This window comes from Cynocephalus volans, chromosome 6 (assembly GCF_027409185.1).
Source record: "Cynocephalus volans isolate mCynVol1 chromosome 6, mCynVol1.pri, whole genome shotgun sequence".
NCBI lineage: Eukaryota > Metazoa > Chordata > Mammalia > Dermoptera > Cynocephalidae > Cynocephalus > Cynocephalus volans.
The window spans coordinates 12,815,819-12,839,388 of record NC_084465.1 but is presented as its reverse complement, the minus strand read 5'-3'; the positions used below and the strand labels follow the sequence as shown (position 1 = coordinate 12,839,388).

General features: G+C 39.6%; 1 protein-coding gene across 13 annotated transcripts in view; it reads right to left on the bottom strand.

The window, feature by feature from the left end:
• TPK1 (thiamin pyrophosphokinase 1) overlaps positions 1-18,330 on the bottom strand; it is a 355,873-nt gene extending 337,543 nt beyond the window's left edge. For 8 of the 13 annotated variants that reach the window (XM_063099241.1, XM_063099246.1, XM_063099239.1 and 5 more), the window contains exon 1: positions 17,737-17,998. In XM_063099241.1, the coding sequence (XP_062955311.1) occupies positions 17,737-17,779 (43 nt within the window). In that variant the 5' untranslated portion in view covers positions 17,780-17,998. Of the gene's footprint in view, positions 1-17,278; positions 17,359-17,736; positions 17,999-18,118 lie in introns of those variants that run through there. The other 5 variants (XM_063099236.1, XM_063099243.1, XM_063099234.1 and 2 more) reach the window with 4 other exon arrangements.
• Between the last annotated feature and the right edge of the window lie 5,240 nt (positions 18,331-23,570).

Below are 23,570 nucleotides of genomic sequence, written 5' to 3'. Positions count from 1 at the left end.
CCTAGCCAGGCCTGTTCCAGGCATTTCAAATAAGGCACCTTAGATAAGAGTGAAGAAGACATCCTGGACATTACAACCCAAACAGGTAGCAATTGTAGCAGAAGAATGATACACCTGATCCAGCCCAGACTGCAGAATTGTGAGGAAAAAAGTAATCACTATTGTCTTAAGCAACTGAATTGATGGGTGATGTACTCAATACATAAAATAATGAGTTATCCATTAAAGGTTTAAATGTGTATAAGATACTCTGCTTTATAAGACAGGAAAGACAGTTTGGGAAACATGGCAGACTAAGATTATACAGAAGGCTCTTACTATAAACCCCTCACAATGCTGGATAAGATAGAATAAGTATATAATACTGCTGTCTAAAAACATAGCTAGGGCTGGCTGGTTAGCTCAGTTGGTTAGAACTTGATCTTATAATACCAAGGTCAAGGGTTTGGATCCCCATACTGGCCAGCCACAAAAATATAAATAAAAATATAGCTGGCCTCACAAGAAAGGGAAATCTCCAAGTTTATGTGTAGTGGGGAGCAGGAGTTAACAAGAGAAAATTGAAAACCAGAATAGCAAACTCATAAGCAGATGACACTGAGGTCCAGGGGCAAGATGGGGAGTGGAGGAAGATGAACCAAAGGCTGGACCTTATTAGTTTGGGTTTTGACACCAACGCAAGCATAGGGAAAAACAACCATGGCACATGCAAGGTAGGGATTTGAAGCTGAGCATCCTGACAAGTCAACTTAAATGACCTACCTCATTCTCCAAATATACATAGTAGGACGCTTAACATAGGAGATACAAAGATGAATAAGAATTCATGTCACTGCCCTCCAAGAGCAGAGACAAGTCTGCAGATCAATGACAGCACAACTCAGTAAATGATATTGCCTTGTGATACTCAATCTACTCTCTTTCATGAACTTTCTTCCCTCTCCTAAACTTTAGAACTAGACAATCCTTTCTCTTAGACATAAAAGGCAGACTTAGAAAAACCAAAAGAAACAAACTATATGACATTCAAAACTAAAATTATGTCCTAAATCACTACAACTACATTCTAGGTATTTACGACATGTATCACTGCCTTGGTAAGTCAACCCATGGAATATCGCCAAATAACATTTAATGTAAATATCCAGACACATTTAAATTTAAGTTTCAAATAACTTGTAGTACACATATGTCCCACACAATATTTGCTAAATATTTTTATTTGTTAAATCTAATAATATGAGCCAGGGTCTCTGCTTCTAGGAGGAAAAAAAAAACATATACATACACACACACACACACACACACACACGTCTGTGTGTGTGTGTGTATCTCTCTCCCAAGGATTTCTCAGTCCTGTTACTCTCAGTTTACCTGAACATTCACTGATCACGTACGTATGTGTCTGCCATTGGCAAAGCTTTGCTGGCATGCTGCTGTCAATTTTATATGCTTTAGCACATAATCAGACTCCCTAATTATCCTAAAATAGTGCGTGACCAATGACAGGAACACAATGAATGAAACTGTTGCATTAGGAAGGTTCAATACAGACTATGCAACTCAGGTAGGGGAATAAAAAAACAATCAAAGTAGATTATACTTCAGGACAAAAGACAGCATCAGAGAAACCTGTCCACAAGTAACAAGGCCTCAGTCACTAGCTGGATTCAGAAGCAGGACTCTCATATTTGAGAGGCTTCGGAATGGGCAGAAAGCAAAAAGCAAAGTAAACTACCAAATCCAGAGAGACTAGACTCCTGGGAGTATCACAAAAGGCCTTTATAAAAAAGCAGGAATTGAACCACTTCATCTGAGATCAAAGGTGGCAAGTATATCCTGGAAACTTCCACCAGGACCAGAACACTCAGATGCCAACTACAAGCCAAGATTACAATAGTTCCAAACCTTGAGTATTGGGGCAGAGTTCTTAGAAGTCATCTTGTGGCCAACTTTGTCCAGTCTCCACAACATCCACTTCATCTAGCTATTTCTCTGTCAATATAACTTCCATTTATTTAAGTGGTAGTATGCCCCTATCCCTGTCCCAGGAAACGAACTGTTATTGGTTTAAACCAGTCATCATAAGCCAATTCCACATGACTGCTCTCTAGGAATGGCCATGAAACCTTCCTGTGTCCAATATAATATAAAACAAAAGCCAATTACATGAATCTTCTGGAAAATATTTCCTTTTCTGATATGAAGGGATAAACCAGGCTGGCCTGACCCCTTTTTAAAATGACCTCTTCTGTACTTATCTTTCTGCTTGGAAGGCATCTTTGATGCCTAGAGTTGCAATAACCATCTTGCCTCTATGAGACCACAGCATGAAGCTAACAGCCAACACAGAAAGATGGAAGAGGACAAGAACAGATCTGTGTCCCTACCAACAGCATTCAGCATATGAACCAGCCCTATCCTACCTCCAGACTTCTTATCATTTAAGAAAAATAAACTCCTAATTGTTTACCCTGCTCTGAGTTTTTCTATTACTTACACCCAAATGCATTCCTAACTGATGCACCATTTCCCAACTAGGGACAGGGTGGTCTCACTGATCAGGATGACAATATGTTTAAAGTAATCTCGGGCCGACCCTGTGGCGCACTCGGGAGAGTGAAGCGCTGGGAGCACAGCAGTGCTCCTGCCCCAGGTTCGGATCCTATATAAGGATGGCCGGTGCGCTCACTGGCTGAGCACGGTACGCCAGTCAGAAAAAGACCAAAAAAAATAAAAAATAAAAAAAATAAAGTAATCTCAGAAGAGATGCAGAGGTTGGGAAAAAAGTCTTCAAAGAAGAGAAGTAAAACCATATCAGCCACACCACATATACACAAACAAAACCAGTACCGTGTAGTGGTGATCCACCAGGCTCTGCAGCCAGACAGCTTAGGCCTAAACCTTGATTCTGCCACTTACTAGAAAGTGTGACTTTGGGCAAGGTAGTCAACCTTTCTGTACCTCAGTATTCTCATCTCTAAAATGGGAATGACAGCATATTCCTCTAAGAATGGTTATGAAAATGAACAAGGAAATACATTTTTAAAAACTCGTATAATAGCTCCTTGCGTATAGTAAGCTCTCAGTAAATACTGGTAGTCATCTTTACTACATGAACATAAATATATAAAAATGAGTAACGTAGTTTATGTAGCTCAAACATAACTCAAATAGCATAGTATAAATGAGCAGAAAATTCCTCATAAAACTCAACCATCTCTCAAGTGTTCTTGTCTCAACTGAGTAGTGCTTCTGTGTCTGTTAACAGCTGCATCAGCAGCTCTAACTCTTAGAGGCCATAAAAATGATTCAATTTCACAACAAGAAGATTGGCTAAATATAAGCCATTTACACTTCAAAAAACAGTGGAAGGGCAAAAGCATAATGTCAGATTTTATCTCAAGTACTGTTCTTACATGGCAAGAGGAAACAATAACTCATCTCCCAACAGTAACAAAAAGATTAAATTTATGACAGGTTTAAAGTATACAATACTGCCATATGCATAATCCTTTCATAGTTATCTAATAATGTCACAGTCCAATGCACACTTCAACTGAATCACTAGTTTCTATGAATGTCATTAATATTAGCTGGATTCCCTTCACCTGCATGTTTCTAACAAACTGAATTATTGTAGGTGTATTGTAACAAATCCACTGCAACAGATGACACTAATTCAGGTGAGCTGATAAGAGGCAAGAGAGAACTTTCAAAAACCAACTGTTACTATGATAATAGTAGTTTGGATTGAGAAACAGCAGAATTTAAAGTAGTAAAATATTTTATGTAGGAAGTAAACTATTTTCTGTATGAAGTTTCCATCATGCCTCCCAGACCCAAATTAGTCTTTTTTTGAAAACTACTTAAGAGCCTTGGGCACTAGACACCTGTAAATTTCCATTATCATCTCCTTCCCCCAAGTTCTACTCTATTCCTGATGTTCCTGTTGGAGTGAACAGGACTGAGAAACCATGTTGGGACCAAAAACTGCATGGGCTTTTAAAAAACACAGATTTTTTTCCTTAGCATGCATTTCTCTGAGTTCCCTCTTTTCCTGTGGTTATTTGATATTTTGAGCCTTCGTTATAGGGCAAGATGACATTATCTAGATGAATGAAAAGCTGTTTTCCAGCCAGCCTGAAGCTGCACACTTGCACATACTACCCAAACCCTGAAGTAAGGACAGGAGCAGAAACCAGACAGAGCCCTGGGGAGACTTTGCACCTGAGACCTTGCGTGAAGCCCTCACTGCTCACGTGCCCCTTCCTCCTGCTTTTCATTTTCCATGTTCTATTCCCTCATCCCCCTCTTTAAAAACCCCTCAGTAAACCTGAGTCTTTGTGATGGCTTTCGCCTGGCCATTCTCCTTCAGGTTTAGTTTAGCCTAATATCTCTCCTTAGGTCACCAGTATTCCTGAATAAAAGCTGACTTCCATTTTCACCAATATTTGACTTTCGTTTGCTTGGTTTTTGTCCGGGGGCAGGCAGCCAAATGTGTGAGTTTGGTATCAGTTTTGGTGAGCCTAAGCCAGAGCTGAGTGTGCTCGGTAACATTCCTGTGTCAATGTTCCTAGCATTTCAGGTCTATTTACATCAGCTTCTTTACACTCTCCATTCCTTGTATATCTCATCAATCCCAAATGCATCCTATCCTATTTCCAAATTTCAGTGATAATTTTAAAAGTTTAAAATTTAGAGGAAAATAAAAAATATTTTCAGAGTTGACTGCAACATTCACCAGTTTGGGGGGTGGCAGGGGGAGTCATTTCTGGAAGGTAATACTTAGTACATAGAGTTCAAGAGTACATAAGTAAAAACTATGTAACTGTGGCCTGCACATAAAGTTACTGACTACTGTATCCATTTCACCTTTTTAGAAAAAAAGTGAGGAAATACAAATACAAATACAGATAACCCTAGAGGTTCATTTCAACTCCTCTCCTCCTCTCATTCCTGTATTTTTCAAGGAGCTTGCTCAGCAGGTTGTTGCTTTGCCTCCCATGGATTTGTCACCCCTTTTCCCCTGGATGACAGAGCTGCCAAAGATTACTCAAAGCCCATCTCTTCTGAGCAGTGAGAAGCCCTGAAAAGGGGTCAATCTCCCAGAACCCTCAAGAGAGAGGCATTTCTTTCATTTGGGGAATTAACCACAAATTGGGCTTCTCTTCTCACATTTATTCTCCAGACCAGGAAGTTACACAAAGAGAATAAAGGTGGGGTTTTTGCTAAGTATAGTTTAACAAGTTTAACAATAAATGCTGGTAACATTCAGTAAAACAAGCAAGGTGACCTTCCATAATGCCATTTTCAAGAAATTAAGTTGATCCACCAACAAAAGCTTGAGCTTAGCAAACATTTTCTTCTTACAGCAATTTCCTAGTATCTTTACATATCAATCAGTAACCTGTCTGTCTTTGAGCCAGCAACCTTGCTGTGCTACAATTCTTTATCTTAGAACAGAAACTAGCCTGGGGAAAGTTTCCTGTCCTTTGCAAGGTAATATTTGAAACTGCAATGCTTTGGAAAATCAGGCCCTGTGAAGTACATCTGCTTTATGCATACTCCACAGCAGGTCAAGTTAACAATGAAAAGAAAAGGATGAAATTAGCCGTTGAAGAACAAAGGTTCCCTTGTCTAACATCCTGGAAGTTCCCAGTGTTACATAGTGACATGGACATTCCAGCAGATATGTGGAGCATTCCAGGGTGAATCCTCTCCTGGAGCCATTCCCACAGCATACGGCAGTCATACCCAGCTTCCCACCTTTCTGTGGGATGAGAACTTGGGGAATCATATGCACTCTGCTACTTCTCTGTTTGTATGTTTTCCCCAATGAATACTATTCAACAATTGCATCAACTAGCATGAAGTATGTGCATCCCTGCCAACTTTGCACATTGCCATGAAAGGCTCTGTGCCATGTTTTTACAGATGCATCTTAATTCTCACAGCCTGTGATAGATGATTTACGGATAAGGAAGCTGAGTTCAAAGAAATTTAAAATGACCTATTTACTCACTTTTTAAATTGATAGCAAAATATGCAGAATTTAACTGGTACTAAAGCATAATTTTCAAAAAGTTTGAAACCATGACTTTCATGCAAATATAAAATGAACACATGCCAAAGATGATATTCATCTCATTAGTGCGGGTATTAGTAAAAATTTGAATGTGTGTGTGTCTCTGTGCATGTGTGTGTGTGTATGCAAACAGTATTACTAAGATCAATTTGCTAATAGATGCAAAAATGGTAAATCTGTTACAAAAAGGGTTCCTAAACCAAGGAACTAAAGGTCCCTCAGTGAACTAACAGGAACACTGTACAAATTACTGCTATGTTGTTTGGAACTAATTATTTAATAAAAGGAACTGTTAGGTATTTCTTTGCTCCTAGTGGCACCATGAAAAAATAACTGAGATACTTAGAGTACCATAAACAGAAACTTTAGTAATCTGTACGACAGGGCAATGAAATGTAGTATCTGGGGACATGTCTTCCTCAAGGTAGAAATCAATTGTATCCTCACTGGACAAAACTCATTTGCATTATTATGGATAAGAATTATTTGCATGACTATTAGTTAACACCTGCCTCTAAAGAGTTGCAAAATAGCCTAATCAAAAGAAAGTAAAAGGTGTACACGCTGTATATAGTCATTTCAGGGTCCACTAGACAAGCCCAGCATTCCACTGAAAGAATACCTACTAATCTCTTTTGCTCATTTTCACGTCTTGGACAATTTTCCCAGCTTATACTATTGTTATAAGAATAAAGCAAAAAATCATATGAGGTGGGAGTAGGGAAGGAGGTGCAGCTACAATCGATGACTATTTCCATCTAGAGTTGCAGAGTACCCATTGCCAGCAAGGGCATATTGAGAGGGACACTCTAATATTCTGCTACTGGACATACAACCTGGTACAACCTTTCTGGAAAGCCAACTAGTAACATATACTAGAAACCCCAGAAGCTCATATCTTTGGCTCTGTAATTCCACTCCCAGAAATACAGTATCAGCATAAAATCAGATGTGGATTAAGACATACAAATATCTCACAGTGTTAATTACAAAAGCAAAAATAAGAAAATTAAAAACAAGTAGATGTACCAGCTTAAATATTTCTTCTTTCCAGAAACTTTCAACAAAACCCCAAATCCTTTTGATTTGATCCAGGGCTTCCCCTGTGATGTAACTTATCACACTGTACTCTAATTTCTGACTTGCTTATCTATTGTGTCTAGTAGGCTACAATCTCTGTAGGCTACTACAATCTCTGAAGGCTTGGACCATGTATTTGCATTGCATGGATTTAGTATGATGCCACATGCACAGTAAGCACTCAGTGTTGGCTCAATGCATAAAATGTTACGCAGCCTAAAAAACTATGAGTATGTTTCCTCTACAGAGGTGAATCAATTACAACTAACGTATTTTTCACAGAGGCAATTTTGATTCCATTTTCAGATGGCTTTGATCTGCTTTCTGACTTATAGAAACCACTTCAGACTCCAGAGTCACAAAGGAAAAAAAAAAAGTGAGGTCAGAGAAAGCTTTATTGACTTCAAACTTCAGAAATCTCCAACTATCATTCCCCAAAATTAAAACCATGGATTTATTTAATACAATGGTATCAACCAGAAGAAATGTGACAGTGGGACTTTCTTCGGCTTTAAACCAAATCTGGAAGAATGTGCTCAGTCACAGATGTCTCATTTGTAAAGGAACACTCATGAATTTAAATGCCTACAGAGGCATAACTTGCAGAACACCTCTCTGGTTAATATTTTCCCAGAGAAATTCTCCTGATTTTAATAACCAAACTTTTAGAATGTATGTACCTCAAAAGATAATATTTCTTGGCCAATGTTTACACAGGAAAATTTTAGATAACTCAATACAATGCCAAAACAAAATTATGTATGAAAAAGCCTTGAGTTATATGCAACCAATTATATTGATAGATTATCACAATTACATGGAGACATTTTGGAAAGCACACCAAGTGCCTACAAAGGGGACGTGCACCTCAGATGTTGCTGGTGCACAGAAAGATGTCATCATGTCATACGCAGATGAACCATACTCTGCAGCTGTGCCTTGAATGCATTATCACACTATGCATTTCTACAAACAACAATAAAGGTCAAAAGAAAACCAGTGGGCACTACAAGCTTAAAAGAAGTTCTGGGTAATGATAAATATTACCATTAAATGTGATGGAGGGTTTTTTGTTTTGTTTTGTTTTAACTATTTTTAAAAGGAACCTGATATGTCTCTTAGGCTAGTGCTTTTCAAATTTTAAGGAGAAGACTGACCTGAGGTCTTGTTAAAATGCATATTTTTATTCAGTCAGTCTGAGGTGCGGCCTGAGAGCCTGCACTTCCTGCAAGTAACCTAAGCATGTCAATACCACTGGCCTGGGGACTTCAATTTGAATAGCAAGAGCACCATACAAAGAAATGTAAACAAGGGTATGCAAAGATCCATTTTCCTGGGTCTGGTTTTGTTTTTGTTTTTGTTTTTTCTAGTCTCTCAATATCCTGCAGATGCCACAATCTAAAATAAATGAAAAGCAGGGCCCAGTAAGCAATCTCAAAAAGGAAGTTTTCCAGTAGATTACGGATGCCTGAACTGGGATAGCGAATCTGGAAAGCGTGAAGGGTAAGAAAAAGTGTTGATATGTCTTCCAATGCCTACAACAGTTCCTGGTACAGGCAGGAAGGCACTCAACTAAACGCTCAACAAATGACTATGATATTTAGCCCAGAAAAAAAAAAGAAGAAAAAATAACCTGGTTAAGGTTTTTCAATATTTGAGGGGCAGCTAAGTAGAAAGCAAGTAAAGGTCTTCTACACTATTTCAGTTAGAAAATACAAGAACTAAAGGGAAACTTCAGCTTATTTTAAATGAACATTTATTTTAAGTACCCTTTTTTAATAATCAGTTGTCTGTCCAACAATGTTATATGTTTTCTCAAAAAGACTAAGCTACCCGAACATATTCAAGCACAAAGCCAGATAGCCATCTCAGGAGCACACTAACAAACACATACAGCAAGGGAACAGCAAGGATTTCTAAGGTCTCCTACGCATCCATAGAATTTACTACTCACAGCATTTTTGTACTTAGATTGGGAAGAAACTGCAAGACCAGTCTTCCTACTTTGAAAAAAGAAAAAGGGTTTTCAGCAGCAACTGGGCCAACACACAACACATAAGCTAAGAGTAAATCAAAAGCTTAAATTCACTGTAAGTCATAAAAACAAAAGTAACTATTCCACTATGAAAAATGAATACCTTCAAAGACAATGGTGTGATAAAGATACAGGAACAGTCTCAGAATGAAATCCATTTGTTTGAGCATCTGTTCGCCACCTATAAAGAATAATTCTTCCTAATGGATTTAACTAAGAAAAAAAAATGATAAAATTCATTTGATGGGAAGCACAAACACACCTCATTTTCCTAGAAAATCTCAAGACATCTGGTGTTAATGGCGGATTTTTTTTTTTTTTTTTTTTTTTGGTGTGATCAAGCTGTAACATGTTAACATTGCGAATATTAAAACTGTCCCCACAGGTTCACTTGATATTTTCAATTGTTTCATCTAAAGGAATACATTGTTTCTAATAATGCTACAAAGTACAAATTTGTAAGTTTTTTTTTTAAGATTTAGGATTATTTTTTAATTCATTTTAGAAGCTTTAGTTTCTAAAAGCATGTAGCTATTAAAATGCTAATATGGAAAGGTGGGAGGGGAGTGCCACAGAGACTAAATACCACTAAAGCACAGGAAATTGATTCTCTAGATGATGTGGAAAAGATGGCTTATAAAGTTAATGAGATATTACTTAAGTCAAGAGAAACAATTTGGCCACTAACCATTTCATTCATGAGGATGAATGAAAAATTCTATCAAGTAAAATGAAACTAATGAAAAGTACAACAAAAATTAAGGCAAATACAAAAATCAAATAAAATACAGGGAAAAGTTAAACTACCCCTAACACACAAAGTGAAGGGTAGTTAGGGCAGCAAGTCTTAGTAAAATTCAAAGGTATACAAAGGAAGAATTATGAGCTATTCAACAAGGAAAACATGAACAGTGAAAGCAGTAAATTTCCCATAAGCGTTCAAGGACCTGAATACTACCTAAAAAGGATTTCTGATTGGGAAGGAGGATAAGGAGGATTAACCACTGAAACTCTAAAACCCACAGCTTTGTCTCAGACTATCTCAGATAACCCTTGATAACAAAAATATCACAATTCTTATCTTTAGCCGGAGATTTCTTTGCCTGAGCATAAAGTGATGAAAGTTTCTTTAAAAACAAACCAACCAAAAATAAATAAATAAATAACCTGTAAGTTTTCTAAGTTTCAAAGCAGTAACAAAAAAACAAAACAAAACTGTATTTCTGTAAACAAATATTTCTGTAAACAAAAAAAGCTATGTTGATATTAGGGAAATACGTAATCAGAAACCCAGGTTTTAGTCCCAGTTCTATGTCTTATACCTGTTTCAAAAGTTTTCCTTGGAAAAGGAATATTCTTTTCCCTGTCTATAAAGTTCATTCCAAAGTTATGAGGCTATGAGTTGCTCCTTGCTGATATGAACAAAATATTTAACAAATTATCACAAACTAAATATAAACCAAGTATGTTTGATGAAAATTTAGCGTGTGAGTTGAGATGTGGGCTGGCCAGTTACCTCACTCAATAGAAAGCAGTGTTATAACACCAAGGTCAAGGGTTCAGAGTCCCATACTGGCCAGCTGCCAAAAATAAATGAATAAATAAAACAAAAATAAAATAAATTGGGATGTGCTGGAAATGTAAACTGTACACTGGAGTTTGAAGATTTAGTACAAAAATGTAAACATTAATAATTTTTTATATTGATCACGTCAAAATAACTTAAATGTATGAATATTAGATTATAAAATTAAAATAAGTGTTTTTAACCTTTTTAATGAGGCTACTGGGAAATTTCAAACTACCTGTGAAATTACATTTCTATCATCTTGTATTGCACAGCCTTCTATGTACTGAAATCGTTCTTGTGGAGTATACTAACATTTATAAAGCAAATGTATTTCACAGGGCCTAGTTTCCAAAGCCCTGTAGTTTCAGGGATAGGCTAACTTTTTAAAATTACATATAGAAATGTTAAGCTTGCGAAAAAAAGGAAACTTTCCCCAGGCTAAAGTCTCTGCTGTAGATAAAGAATTGTAACACAGCAAAATTGTTGGCTCAAGGACAGACACCCTTGGAGCAGGTTAACCTAAAGTTGTTTTATTGTTAAGTAAAAATACTGAGGAAACTGCTGTAGGAAAAGACAGTATTTGCTAAGAATAAGCTTTTGTTGGTGGATCGTCTTAACCTTTTGCAAATTGCATTATGGAATGTCACTGTTATTTCACTGATGTTACCAGCCTCTATTGTTAAACTATACTTAGCCATAACTCCACCTATATTCCTTTTCTGTAACTTTCTGGCCTGGAGAATAAATACTGAGACAGAACCCCAGTTCAGGGTTAATTTCCCAAGGAGGAATGCCTTTCTCTTGAAGGTTCCAGGAAATTAACCCCTTCAGGGTTTCTCACTGCTCAGAAGAAATGGGCTTTGAGTAATCCTTGTGTCTCCATCACCCAGGGGCAGAGAGGTGACAAAGAGAGTGCAACAGTTCTCAGTAAGGTTTGTGTCAAGCTATTTTACTTGCTCATAATCCTGCCAACTGGGCCAATTGTCAGGCTAGGGCTGGGTCTGGAGCTCACAGAACCCTCAAGCCCATTGTCTAAACTGGGGCACAAACCCTTCACACAACAGGCTGGATCCCCAGACCCCTCACATGCAGGTCTATGAGCTAGGTAACCGGCAAACAGGTCCTTGGAAGCCACAGGTTGAAAAGCATGGCCCTGCGGAGCAGCCTACGCCTGATGCAGTTGCCAGCCAACTCACAGCCCCGTGCATGCACACTAACTCCACCCACACATGCACACAATTTGTTTACAGAGAATGTGCAGAACTACCCCCAACTGGCCCTGAGGCAAGGGGAGCCTGATTATTCTGTTTTCCCAACAGTTTGTCAACCCGTTTTATTTTCCTCCTGCATCACCAGAGTGTGGCTTATAACGCATAATAAGGAAGTGTTGAATGAACAGAGAAATTTTATATATAAGTATAAACCAGCAACTAAATAAGACCAAAATTAACTCTTTGATTCATACACCAAATATTTTCTATTGGAGTAACATTCAAAAACTCCCTTACTTGGTAATCATGGGAATACTGAAATATGGACTAAGCCAATTTTTTTAAATTTACAGCTGAAAAAGCAAATTGACATATACAATTTGTTATCGGCTGAATTGTCTCCCCATAATTTCATATGTTGAGATCCTAATCCCCAGCACATCAGAACGTGACAGTATTTGCAGACAGGGACTTTAATAGGTAAAGTACAATCAGTTCATATAGTTGGGCCTTAATCCAATAAGATTCATGTCCTTATAGTAATAGATCAGGACACAGATAACAGACATAGGGGCCACCTTGTGAGGACACAGCATGAATGAAATCATCTGCAAAACAAGGAGAGAGGCCTTGGGAGACACCAAACCTGTGGACACTTTGATCTTGGACATCTAGCCTCCAGAATTGTGAGAAAATAAAGTTCTGTTGTTTAAGTCACCCAGTCTGTGGTACTGTATAGATGCCCTAGCAAACTGATACATTGTTCCAAATGCTCAAAAGTTTTCCTATAGCTGAGTAGAGTTTTGGTTTTTAGACTTAAACTCCAAATTCAGCTTCTCAGTTACTGGCCATATTTCAGGTGATCGACAGCCACACGTAACTAGTGGCCACTGTATTAGACAGCACAGATGTACAGACAGAAAAAAAAAATCAGAAATTTCTAACAGGTGTGCTCACTGGTTGGGAGGTATGACCAATAAACATGTTAATATTTATTGTAGCATTTTTTATCTTTAATTTATGAATTAAACGCACATGACTCAAATCTATCCTTATGTCACTGATACTATGAGTATGCTGAGACTAAAGAAGGAAGTTCACAGATTAGGGCTATGTGTGAAGTTCACAGATTAGGGCTATGTGTGGTACATATGAAAGTTATCGCCAAGTGTTCTCAAGAGGTCTGTCTATTGCTGCAAAATGCAGAGAACTCATGTAGGTGGTCAGTATGCATTTACCACTACAAAGGAGTCTGAACTCTACATATACATTGCCCAGGGATTCCCAAATTGGCAACTGATAAATTGGGAGTAGCTAATAGCCGTCCTCAGGTTTCATTATGCCTTTTGTGAATTCAATCAGGCATTTTCAACCAAAATTAAGTAACTGTCCAAAAATATAAGACATAGCATTAATACCATATTGAGCAAGATATTCCTAGATTCATTACCACTTCGCCATGAGGAATCAAAAAAGTATGTTCACTATCAATAATTTCAGGCATCTATAAATAATAAAGTTAAATGAAGATGAAAGAAAAGTACAGAATTTGGATAACAAAGAGAGTAGTTCTGCTAGACTTACCTAAATAGTCTTTCACCTAACTGAACACATTTACTAAAGTAAGTAGCTATCTCCTGTTAAACGAAATTACAGGAGGGCATTGTTTTGGACTGAGCTCCCCGACACTAGGCCCAAACAGACCAGACCAAACCAAAGTGGAGTCACTCAGGCTAAACTGTGCATAATCAAACTGAAACCTTAAGGAAGCAGACAGATCCCAAACAGACCAATTTTTCCTGAAAACAGATTATTCCAATCTAGCTGAGTCAGCCTAATAAGGAAATCCTCTCTGCTTTAAACCTTACCCAAAAAAGTAACCTGATGGTAACCAATCAGTTTTTTTCCCTATTGTTCTGTTTCCTTGTTCCCAAAACCCATTGTTCTGCAATCGCCCAATGGGAGCTCTCATTCTATTCTGTAGAATGGATGCTGCTCCAATTCACAAATCATTAATAAAAGCCAATTAGATCTTTTGACACTCCTTCGAAAATTAATTAGAAAAATGAGTACAGGGCTTCCAAAATTCAATAATCAGTACATTAACATTTATCTAGTGGAAAGTTCAAATGAGAGTACTTTACATTTGAATAGGACTCTACTCCTTAAACTTGCTTTTTATACTTTATCTTAAATTTGCCCAAGGATTTCATGTTTTGATATACTCTTATTTTACATAGGCAAAGAAACTAAGCCTTTAAGAAATTAAGTGGCATGCCCAAAGGTCACATACTTAGTGAAGAGGATGGCTAAAACTCAAACCAGGTTGAGAACTAGAAGTTCCAAAACTTTTCTATAGATGTTATTGTTACTCTGTTGAAGCATTAGAACTATGGCTAGCACTCAGCGTTATATAAATGTTAGTTATTACAAAAATATGGATTATAATTATGTTGACTTGATCAAGTGTGCTCTAATAATATTTAAAAGAATAATAAAATTCAGAATAAACTTCAATAATGGTAATTCAATTCAGAAGAAATAACTCCCAAAAGCATTACAGTCACAGGAATCTTTTTAAAATTTAAATGTCTAGTCTTTTTGCAAAGAAATGTAGAGTGATCAATAAAAGACTTACTAGCATAAAACTTATTAATGAAGATCAAATTATGTGGAAAAATAAAATGAAATTTTTCACTCTTAGAAATTAGCATATTTTTTTAAGTGAATGATGTTACCTACCAAATTGGTATATTTTTTATTCCACTGATCCATTCAAGAGTGATGTAAAAGCCTTATTTAAAATGTCAATATTCAGTGTCCAGGGGGATTAAAAGTGTGAGGGGCAACTGTGCTAAATTAAAAACTACTGCACCCAATGGACATTGGTCCTCACTATGAATAAGCAACTGGAAGAGGGAGTATAGAAGCTTTCACATACTAGGATAGTAATAGATCTGCAACATAACCAGCACCATTTTCGGCAAGCCCAAGTACAAAACGGCGCTGCCCACCTCCTCCCCTCCCCTCCCCCATTCTCTCTTACAAGAAGCCTCATGGTTTTGGAGAAAATGAAACTTTCGGCATTTCTGCATGCACAGAACTCTTCATCCCCATGACCTAACTCAATCCCCACCCCGGAATTACAGCACCCAGCTCTTGGCACCAAGATACCAATATAAGCTCTAACATTCCCACACCTGGTGCTGTCCCCCATTTTCAGGGCAGCCCCGGGCTGCCTGCCACTTTGAGGACAGCCCAGCAGACTTTCTTCCTTTAATAAATCTTGAATGGTACCCAGCATCTCAGCTCACTTTCTTTGAGATAGATGGTTGCTTTTCTTTAAATAATGAACACTTCAGTTACAAAAAAAAAAAATTTTTTTTTTAAATACCATCTTTCTCTGAGCTAGTGACACCCCATGGGACAAGTATTTTGGTCCAGAAACCTTCTCCTCGCAGCTTCTTAATCTGTAGAGATCCAGCTTTATTGTTGGACTACCTGCTAGACTAAATCTGAGTAAGCATTACAGATAAATCATAGCAAATTAAAATCCCAGACATTATTAATACGAAAACTACTTATCTGATAAGTATTAAATGTCTGTTAGATGAAGAGAATCCCTCTAATGAAGTTCACCTCAAACATTTACTGAATTACTATAAAAGGCCAGGCATTGAACTGGTCCTTCATAATAACTGCTGTCTTTAAATATCTTATAAATAAGAAGGGACTTCAAAAAGTTACAAAAACTTAATGGAAAAATAAAATTGAAAGATAATACAAAATTTTCCATGAACTTTTTGAAGTCCCTTCTTAATCTAGAGTCAGTGTAAACCTGCCTAGGGCCCTTGTTTCAAGGCCAAAACCTAGAGATGAAACAGGAATCTCTCCATAACTTTACTTACAGGATCAAGAGGAAGAAACTATGAGAACCACCCAAGAAGCACTGGATTCTGTCCCTGTGTATCTGTACTTTGTGCAGGGCATCACCGATTCCCTACAGACCTTGCTCCAGTGTGGAACTTGCAAATTTCTGATTTAAGGAGTCAAGGCCTTCTCCACTAAGCCTCCAATAAAAACAGAGGGTGCAGAGCTGTCTTTCCTCCAATATTACTCCAAACCATTTCCATTCCAGCACTGACTCTGAGACCCAACAGCTTTTTTGTTTTCCCCTCAGACTTACTGCTGAACACAACAGCTTACAGCAATGAAGCGAGGTGCTTTCCATGTGTTGACTCATTTAGACTCACAATAGCCCTGGGAAGTATTCATATTTTACAGATGAAGAAATTAAAAGATAAGGTCAGATAACTAATAAGTGGCAAAGTTAGGATTTAAACACAGGGATTGTAATTCCTCAGTACAATCTTTACTATGCACTCTTTTTTACTTCTTTTAACTATGCTTACACTTCTTTTACCCTAGAAACCATTAGAAATTTTCAGACAGTAAAGCTCTTAGGTTTTAGTAACACACCTGAACGTCAACAGGCCACCTGAATCAAATATTTACTCTTAGAAATGCTGTTGGTGCTGCTACTATTAGATAACTAAGAACTATGAAATTTAATTTGCAAAATATTGGTGTTTGCCAGTGGTTCTCCTAAATTGGGAAGAGCTATACACAGTAGTAAACACTCAACCTCTGAATCAAGTAAAAACTACTGGGTTCAGATTCTAGTTCTGTCTCTGTTTTCATTCACCTGTAAAATAACATATAAAGGTAAAGAACTCAGCATAGCAGATTTCTAGAGAGTAAGAAATCAACCTCACCTATTATTTTTACTGCAATCCTTTCATTGCTTCACCACCACTCCACTTCCAGAATATGGAATAACTGACAAGTTAAAATCAAATTCAATACCCTAAACAAGACCCACGAATTTATGTCTTTACAAATAACAAATGTAACATTTTTAAAAGTATACTTTGTTTAAATTTATGAAATCGACAAACTAAAAGTTCTACCTAACGTTAACAATAAAAATTGATTGGTAAATAGAAAAGCATATTTAACATTACGAAATTATTACACAGAAGTCACTCACTACACAAGAATGAATGCTACTAGCAATTAGTCTACCTCATAAAAACATTCACTCCATCTATTTTTTGTTTTTTTTTTTTTTATCCGGCTGGCTGGTATGCGGATCCCCACCCTTGACCCCGGTTTTGTAACACCAGGCTGTAGCCAACTGAGCTAACCAGCCAGGCACACTCCATCTGTTTCTACGTAAACTATGTCTAATAATGTGAAAATTTAAAAGAATAATCTTTAAATGAGTGTCATACCTTTAAAACATTTATGTAACCACTTAACTAATAATCTTTTATTGAGTTAACTCAGGCACTTTGAATGGATTAAAAATATCACGAACAAGCAACAATGACTGTCCTTTATGTCTTTAGTGTCTAACGTTCTCGTACGTTCGAGACTTTCTTCGCGCGTTGTTAGACGTCTAACAGCTAACGTTACAGGTAGGCTCCAGGTGGAGTACACACAATACATCAAGTCCCCTGGTCCTCATAACGACCCCATATAGCAAGGACTAATATATATGCTCATTTTTCTGGTGAGGAAGTCGAGGCACGAGAGGCTGAGGAATATGCGTAGAAGCAGAGAGCAGGAAATCAGAGGGAAACGCCCACTGGAAACCGTTCTCAGTGACAGGACCGTCCTTTTAACTTCTCCACGCCTCTGGGGAGGAGCAAGTCAATGACACCGTAAAACGTGGAAAGGAATACAGTACCCGTGGGAAGCAGGGGCTCCAGCGGGGTGAAAGCACTCTCCATAGCGGATTAGGGGCCTCTGCATTAGGAAATAAAAAAAAGGCGAACTTAGAATTTCTCAGACCTAACGGAACAGCGCGCGCACCCGCCAGCCCACCGAGCATGTGACTGTCGCACTCGTGTGGGCGGCGGGGCTCGGGGCGGACCCCGGAGCCAGCCGCCACACCCGGCGTCCTCCACCCCAGGCGGCCGGAGGGGCCAGGCCGGGAAGCCCCGCGGGTGGCCAGGGGCGCGCGCGCGCGCGCGCGACCGCCACCATCCGGGGACTCGGGAGTGAGGACGACTGCCCCCTCCCCGCCGCTCCCCGCCCCATCCCGCGCGCCGAGCGGCAGTCGCACTTACACGACAGCGGATGGAGCCACCGCGAGGGGAGCGCAAGTTGCGGGAGTCACGGCGATCGACCACTCGGCACTCGGCTGCGGGGCCTCGGGCGGCGCGCGGGCCGCGCTCGGGGGTTGACGTCCAGGGGCGCCAGGCGGCCCCGCCCTCTTCCGGGAACCGGCGGCCGCGGGATCCAGCCGGGGCCTTTCCCCGGACAGTCCCCCGTCCTCCTTGCTCCGGCGCAGCCTGCTCTAGGCTGGCTCTGCTCTGGAGCTAGCTGAGGTGTTTCTGCCGAGTTCCTTTCACTCTACTCAACAAGGAGTCCTCCATGTGCTCGAAACCAAGTGGCGAATCCCCCGTCACCCTCTTCCATCCGGCTTCCGAGCCGAGCAAAGTCCCAGAGCTTTCCACAGCCCTTGTCCTAGGTCCTCGTTCTCTTTGAACTCCTGCCTGCCGCAGGTGTCCTTCCTGAGCACGCCTTTGTTAAAGTCTCTACTTCCTTCGCTTTCTGGAAACAATCAAGGATGTTTCCGTTGGGAAGAAGCTTGAAGCCGCCTGCTTGCAGCTGCTCCAGCACTCCCCAAATGAGGCGCCTGTCTGTCGCCGTGCACCGGTTTCCAACACTGAGCAAGCCTAAACTCCAGAAAAGTTCTTGGGACAGGCAAAAATCTCACTGTACCTGGCACTTCTCCCCCTCAGTCCTAGAGGAGGAAAACCACACCTCTGCCCTCTTAGGGTCTCCGGCTGGGCCTGAGACTTTACATTGACTTGACAGGTTAATAGGAGAAAAGCATACAGATTTTTACACATGCATGGGAATCCCACAAGAAATGAAAACCTAAGGAAGGGAGAAACCTAAATGCTTATATACTGGTGTCAGCTACAATGAGTTACAAAAGTCCACGTTTAGAGATGCCATTAGTGAAACTAAAAGCAAACCGGGGTACAGGGCAAATATTTGCATATATAACACAAATGGTTGCTATATCTGCAACGTAAAGAACTGCTAGTAAATTGATAATCGAGTATATACGTGGGCAAATTAGAGAAGATGTTCAAATGGAAAAAAACACATCGCTGGTATTCAGATAAGCAGACTTGGAACGATGAGGTAAGTTTACCTGCAAAACGGAGAACGATTTTTTTTTAAGTAATAAAAAAGTTTAAATTTATTGAGCAATTATTATGTTCCAGTCACTGTTGAGGGCTTTTACGTTTATTTAATTACTCTAAAATGCAGGCTCCAAGAGAACAAAGATCAAAATTTAATTGTTCGCCATTGACTGCTCACACTCTAGCACAGCTGCTAGTAAAGAGTAATCAATCAATGAGTATTTATTGAATGGTCACATTAAAATTGTTTGCAATAGCCTAGAATGCTGTTTCTCCAGTTCTTCCCACAGATGGCTCATCCATCAAGCCTCAGCACAAAACTGATTACCTCCTCCCATTTACTCTTTATCTCATTAGGATTGCTTGTTTTCCTACATGACTATAATCACAATCCGTATTTATCTTACTTATTTACTTGTTTATGATTTATCACCCTTGCTAGAGTGCTTGCTCCCTATGGGCAGGAACCATGTCTGTTTAGTTCTGCTATTCTCCAGTCAAAGAGTATGTCTAACCCAGAGTAGAGGTTCAATAAATATTTGTGAAAAGGATGGGGGAAAATAGAAAAATAGAAAATTATGGTACATCATACCAGAAGTTATTTAAAAAGAATAAGCTAAATAAATACACCTTCATGTGTCATGTGCACAACAGAGTAAATTTTGTAAATACAGCTGAAAGAATAATTCCACTTATATTTTTAATTGTATTTGGATCTTGTAGTGGCAGAAGGATCTTTCCTTCCACCTCCTGAAGGTTCCAGAGTTTGAATGTATAAAACTGATGATAGATAAACAGGAGAAAAGGCACATGTAGGGAAAATGAAATATAAATGGTCAGGGTCCCTCAGATGTTTAGAATTTTGCTGAGCATTTGATGTAAGTATACACATGTGCCCAGGTGTTCCTTGGTTATTGTCTAATGTGATTGCACATGTGCACTCAGGTGTTCCTGGGTTGTCTGACTCACACCCAGGTGTCCTGGGTTGTCAGACATAAGTAGAAAGGATGAGTGGCTCTGACACACAGGGCCCCTGGCCCCTGGGGTGTCAGGGGCAGGGGTGGGGGGCACCACAGGGAGGCTGCTACTGCTGCTGGAAGCTGTTGCTGCCAGGACCCCCAGGACTTTTTGGGAGGCCACTGCTGCTGCTGCTGAGGAAGCTGACTGAGCTTGTGTCTTCTGCCAATGGCTGCTGGCATCTTTCCTAATTACCTAGCTCATGGACCTGTATGTGAAGGGTCTGTGACCCAGTCTGTACAACAGGTTTGGAGGGTCTGGGGACCCTAGCCCTAACCTGACAATTGGCTACATCAGCAGGATTCTGACAATTGCCTTAGCAATATAGTATGCAAATTTATTATAGTGCAAGTGCAAAGGAGTCACACAAAGTGTGAAACACAAAGAAGAGCCAGATGTTCAAGTTTAACTGCCTTCTTCACAGGGGAGAGGGTAGTGGGGGGTGTAGGCAATTTTAGAGGAAGGCTAAGAGTATATCATTTTTAGGGGAGCAGAATGGGCCTGAAAGACAATACTAGCCTGGGATAAAGTTCATCTGAGTTCTGGGTGTAGCATCAGCACTAGTCTTCCTTCCTATAATATACATCAATTTCTTCCAGTTAATGAGATATCTGGGGAGGGGATTCACAACAATTGAATCTCTTCTGGATGATCCAGCCTTTAGGTAGATAGCGAAACACAGAGAAAGCCCTATCCCCGAATTGCTACTCCCCAGATGCTCTCAGTTTGAAGTCCAAAGAGTTATATGTGTATTTTGGGGTATCATTTATCTTAACCCTAAAAATATCCATAGAAAATGAATTGCAAAAAGTGACCTCTGAGAAAAGGGGATGGAGTAGGCAGGAGGCTGTAAGCTGAGGGAGTTATCACTTTTTATTTTATGTACTTTTGGATTTTATTATATTAATACATATTTTTACAATAAACATTTTATTTTATTTTTTTTTTTTTTTTTTTTTTTTTTTTTTTTTTTGTCATTTTTTCGTGACCGGCACTCAGCCAGTGAGTGCACTGGTCATTCCTATATAGGATCCGAACCCGCGGCGGGAGCGTCGCCGCGCTCCCAGCGCAGCACTCTACCGAGTGCGCCACAGGCTCGGCCCTACAATAAACATTTTAAAAACTTAAGTTGTTTGCAAAAAATGTATAGTAAGAGAATAATGAGTCATTATTATTAACTCTTGGAACATTTTGGACTTCCAAAGAAAGAAACATACACACATACATACAGACATGGAACAATTTTCAGAGGACAAATTCCTAAGATTTGACCAAATTTTCAGTGGATTCCATGGTCCCCAAAAGTTCAGTAGTACTGATAAGTATTTCCACAGGATAACTCCACAGGGAAGGAAGGAACTCCTAGTTGTAGGTTATGTGGTTTTCTTCAGTATTTAAAGTCTCTCCTGTTGCCCTCACCAATTATCTTCCACTCATTTTCTTGAACTGGTGAATTTCAAAGTATGTGGTATGTTGTTCCAAATGAAGCTGTAATAAAGGTGTTTTGCAGTGAAATCCGTTCTGAAAATACTGCACACTATCACCAATTCCATTTGGGAGCTGTAACACATATCCACTTTTAAACATCTTGTGAAGACCAGAATTAAGCTGTTTATCTCCAAACCCACAATGTCTCAAAGACATTTGAGCATGTAACATTCTTCTTTGGTACACCTAATGCTGTGGATTGATTGAATTGTATCCCCCAAAGTTCATATATTAGAAGCTTAATTCCCTCTATAGCTGTTGATGGTGGGAAATCCTATTATGATAATTGAAAGGTGGGGCCTTGAAGAGGTGATTAGATTGTAGGACCGTGCCATAGTAAAATTGATTAATAATGGTGGTCAGGGGCATGGTTCTGAGGGCTTTAAAAGGAGAGTACATGAGAGTCTCTTTCTCTCTGCTCTGCCATTTTTTTGCCATGTGAGACCCTTGCATTGCTGTAAAGCCACAGCCAAAGAAAGCTCTCACCATATGTGTTCCCTGGACTTTGGATTTCTTAGCCTCTGAAACAGTAATCAATAAATTTTGTTTTTTTACAAATTACCTAGTTCCAGGTATTTTGTTATAAGCAACAGGAATGGACTGATAAAGAAAATTGGTACCAAAAGTGGTGCGTTGCTTATAACAAATACTTGAAAATATAGAAACAGCTCTGGAACTGGGTGTTGAGGATAGGCTGGAGAAGTTTGGAGGAACAAGCTACAAAAAGCCTATATGCTGATGAAATTTTAGAAAAGAAAACCAGGGGAAGTTTGGGATGTTTTAGACACTGGTTAAATGGTGGTGACCAGAATGCTTATGGAAATATGGACTGTAAAGATCATTCTAAAGAAGTCTCAGGTAGAAATAAGAAGTTTATTGGAAACTGGGACAAAAATCACCCTTGCAGTGAACTGGCAAGGAACTTGGCTGCATTCTGTTCATGCTCAAAAGTTTTATGGAACGTGGAAATTCAAGGTGCTGACCCAGGATATTTAGCAGGAGAAATTTCTAAGCAGCAAAGCATTATGGAAGCTGCATGGCTACTTGTAACAGCCTACACTGAGTTATGGCAGCAAAGGCATAACATAAAGCCAGAATTTAAAAGGGAAACAGCGTAAACTTTGGAAAATCTGCAGCCTAACCATGTGGTAGAGAAGCAAAGAGCATTTTCGTGAGAACAAGTCAGTAGTGTGGCCCAGTTACTGTTTGCTAAAGAGATTCATACCAAAAAAAGGGGGGATTATCAAGAGAAAGGGGAAAAGACCTCAAAGGCATTACAGGAATCTTGGAGGCTGCAACTTCTATTACAGGCACAGAGGCCAAGGGAGACAGAATGGTCTTGGAGAATAGGCTCAAGTCACCCTCCAAGAGCTTGCTGCCCAGGGCTACCTTGAGATGCTGCTCCCCACACCAGCACCCCAGCTGCTTTGGCTGCTCCCCACACCAGCACCCCAGCTGCTACGGCTGCCCCCAGCCGTAGATAAATTGGCCCCAGGTGTGTCTGGGCCCATAGCTTTGGAAAATACAAGCGGGAAGCCTAGGTAGCGCCCACGTAGAGTTTGGTATGCAAGCTCCCAGAATGCCAGAGCTGTGGAGGCTTGGGAGCCTCTCTACCTTGATTTCAAAGAATGTACAGAAAAGCCTGGGGGCCCAGGAAGAGACCTGTCACAGGGGTAGATGCACCACAGACAGCATTCACTAGAGCAATGCCAAGCAGAAACATGGGGTCAGAGTTGCAGCAGAGAAATCCCACCAGAGCTGTGCCTATTGGAGCCATGAGAGTGGGACCACCATTGTGACCCCAGACCTGTGGAGCTTCTAGAGTGGAACACCAGCCTGGGAGAGCCGAAGGGTG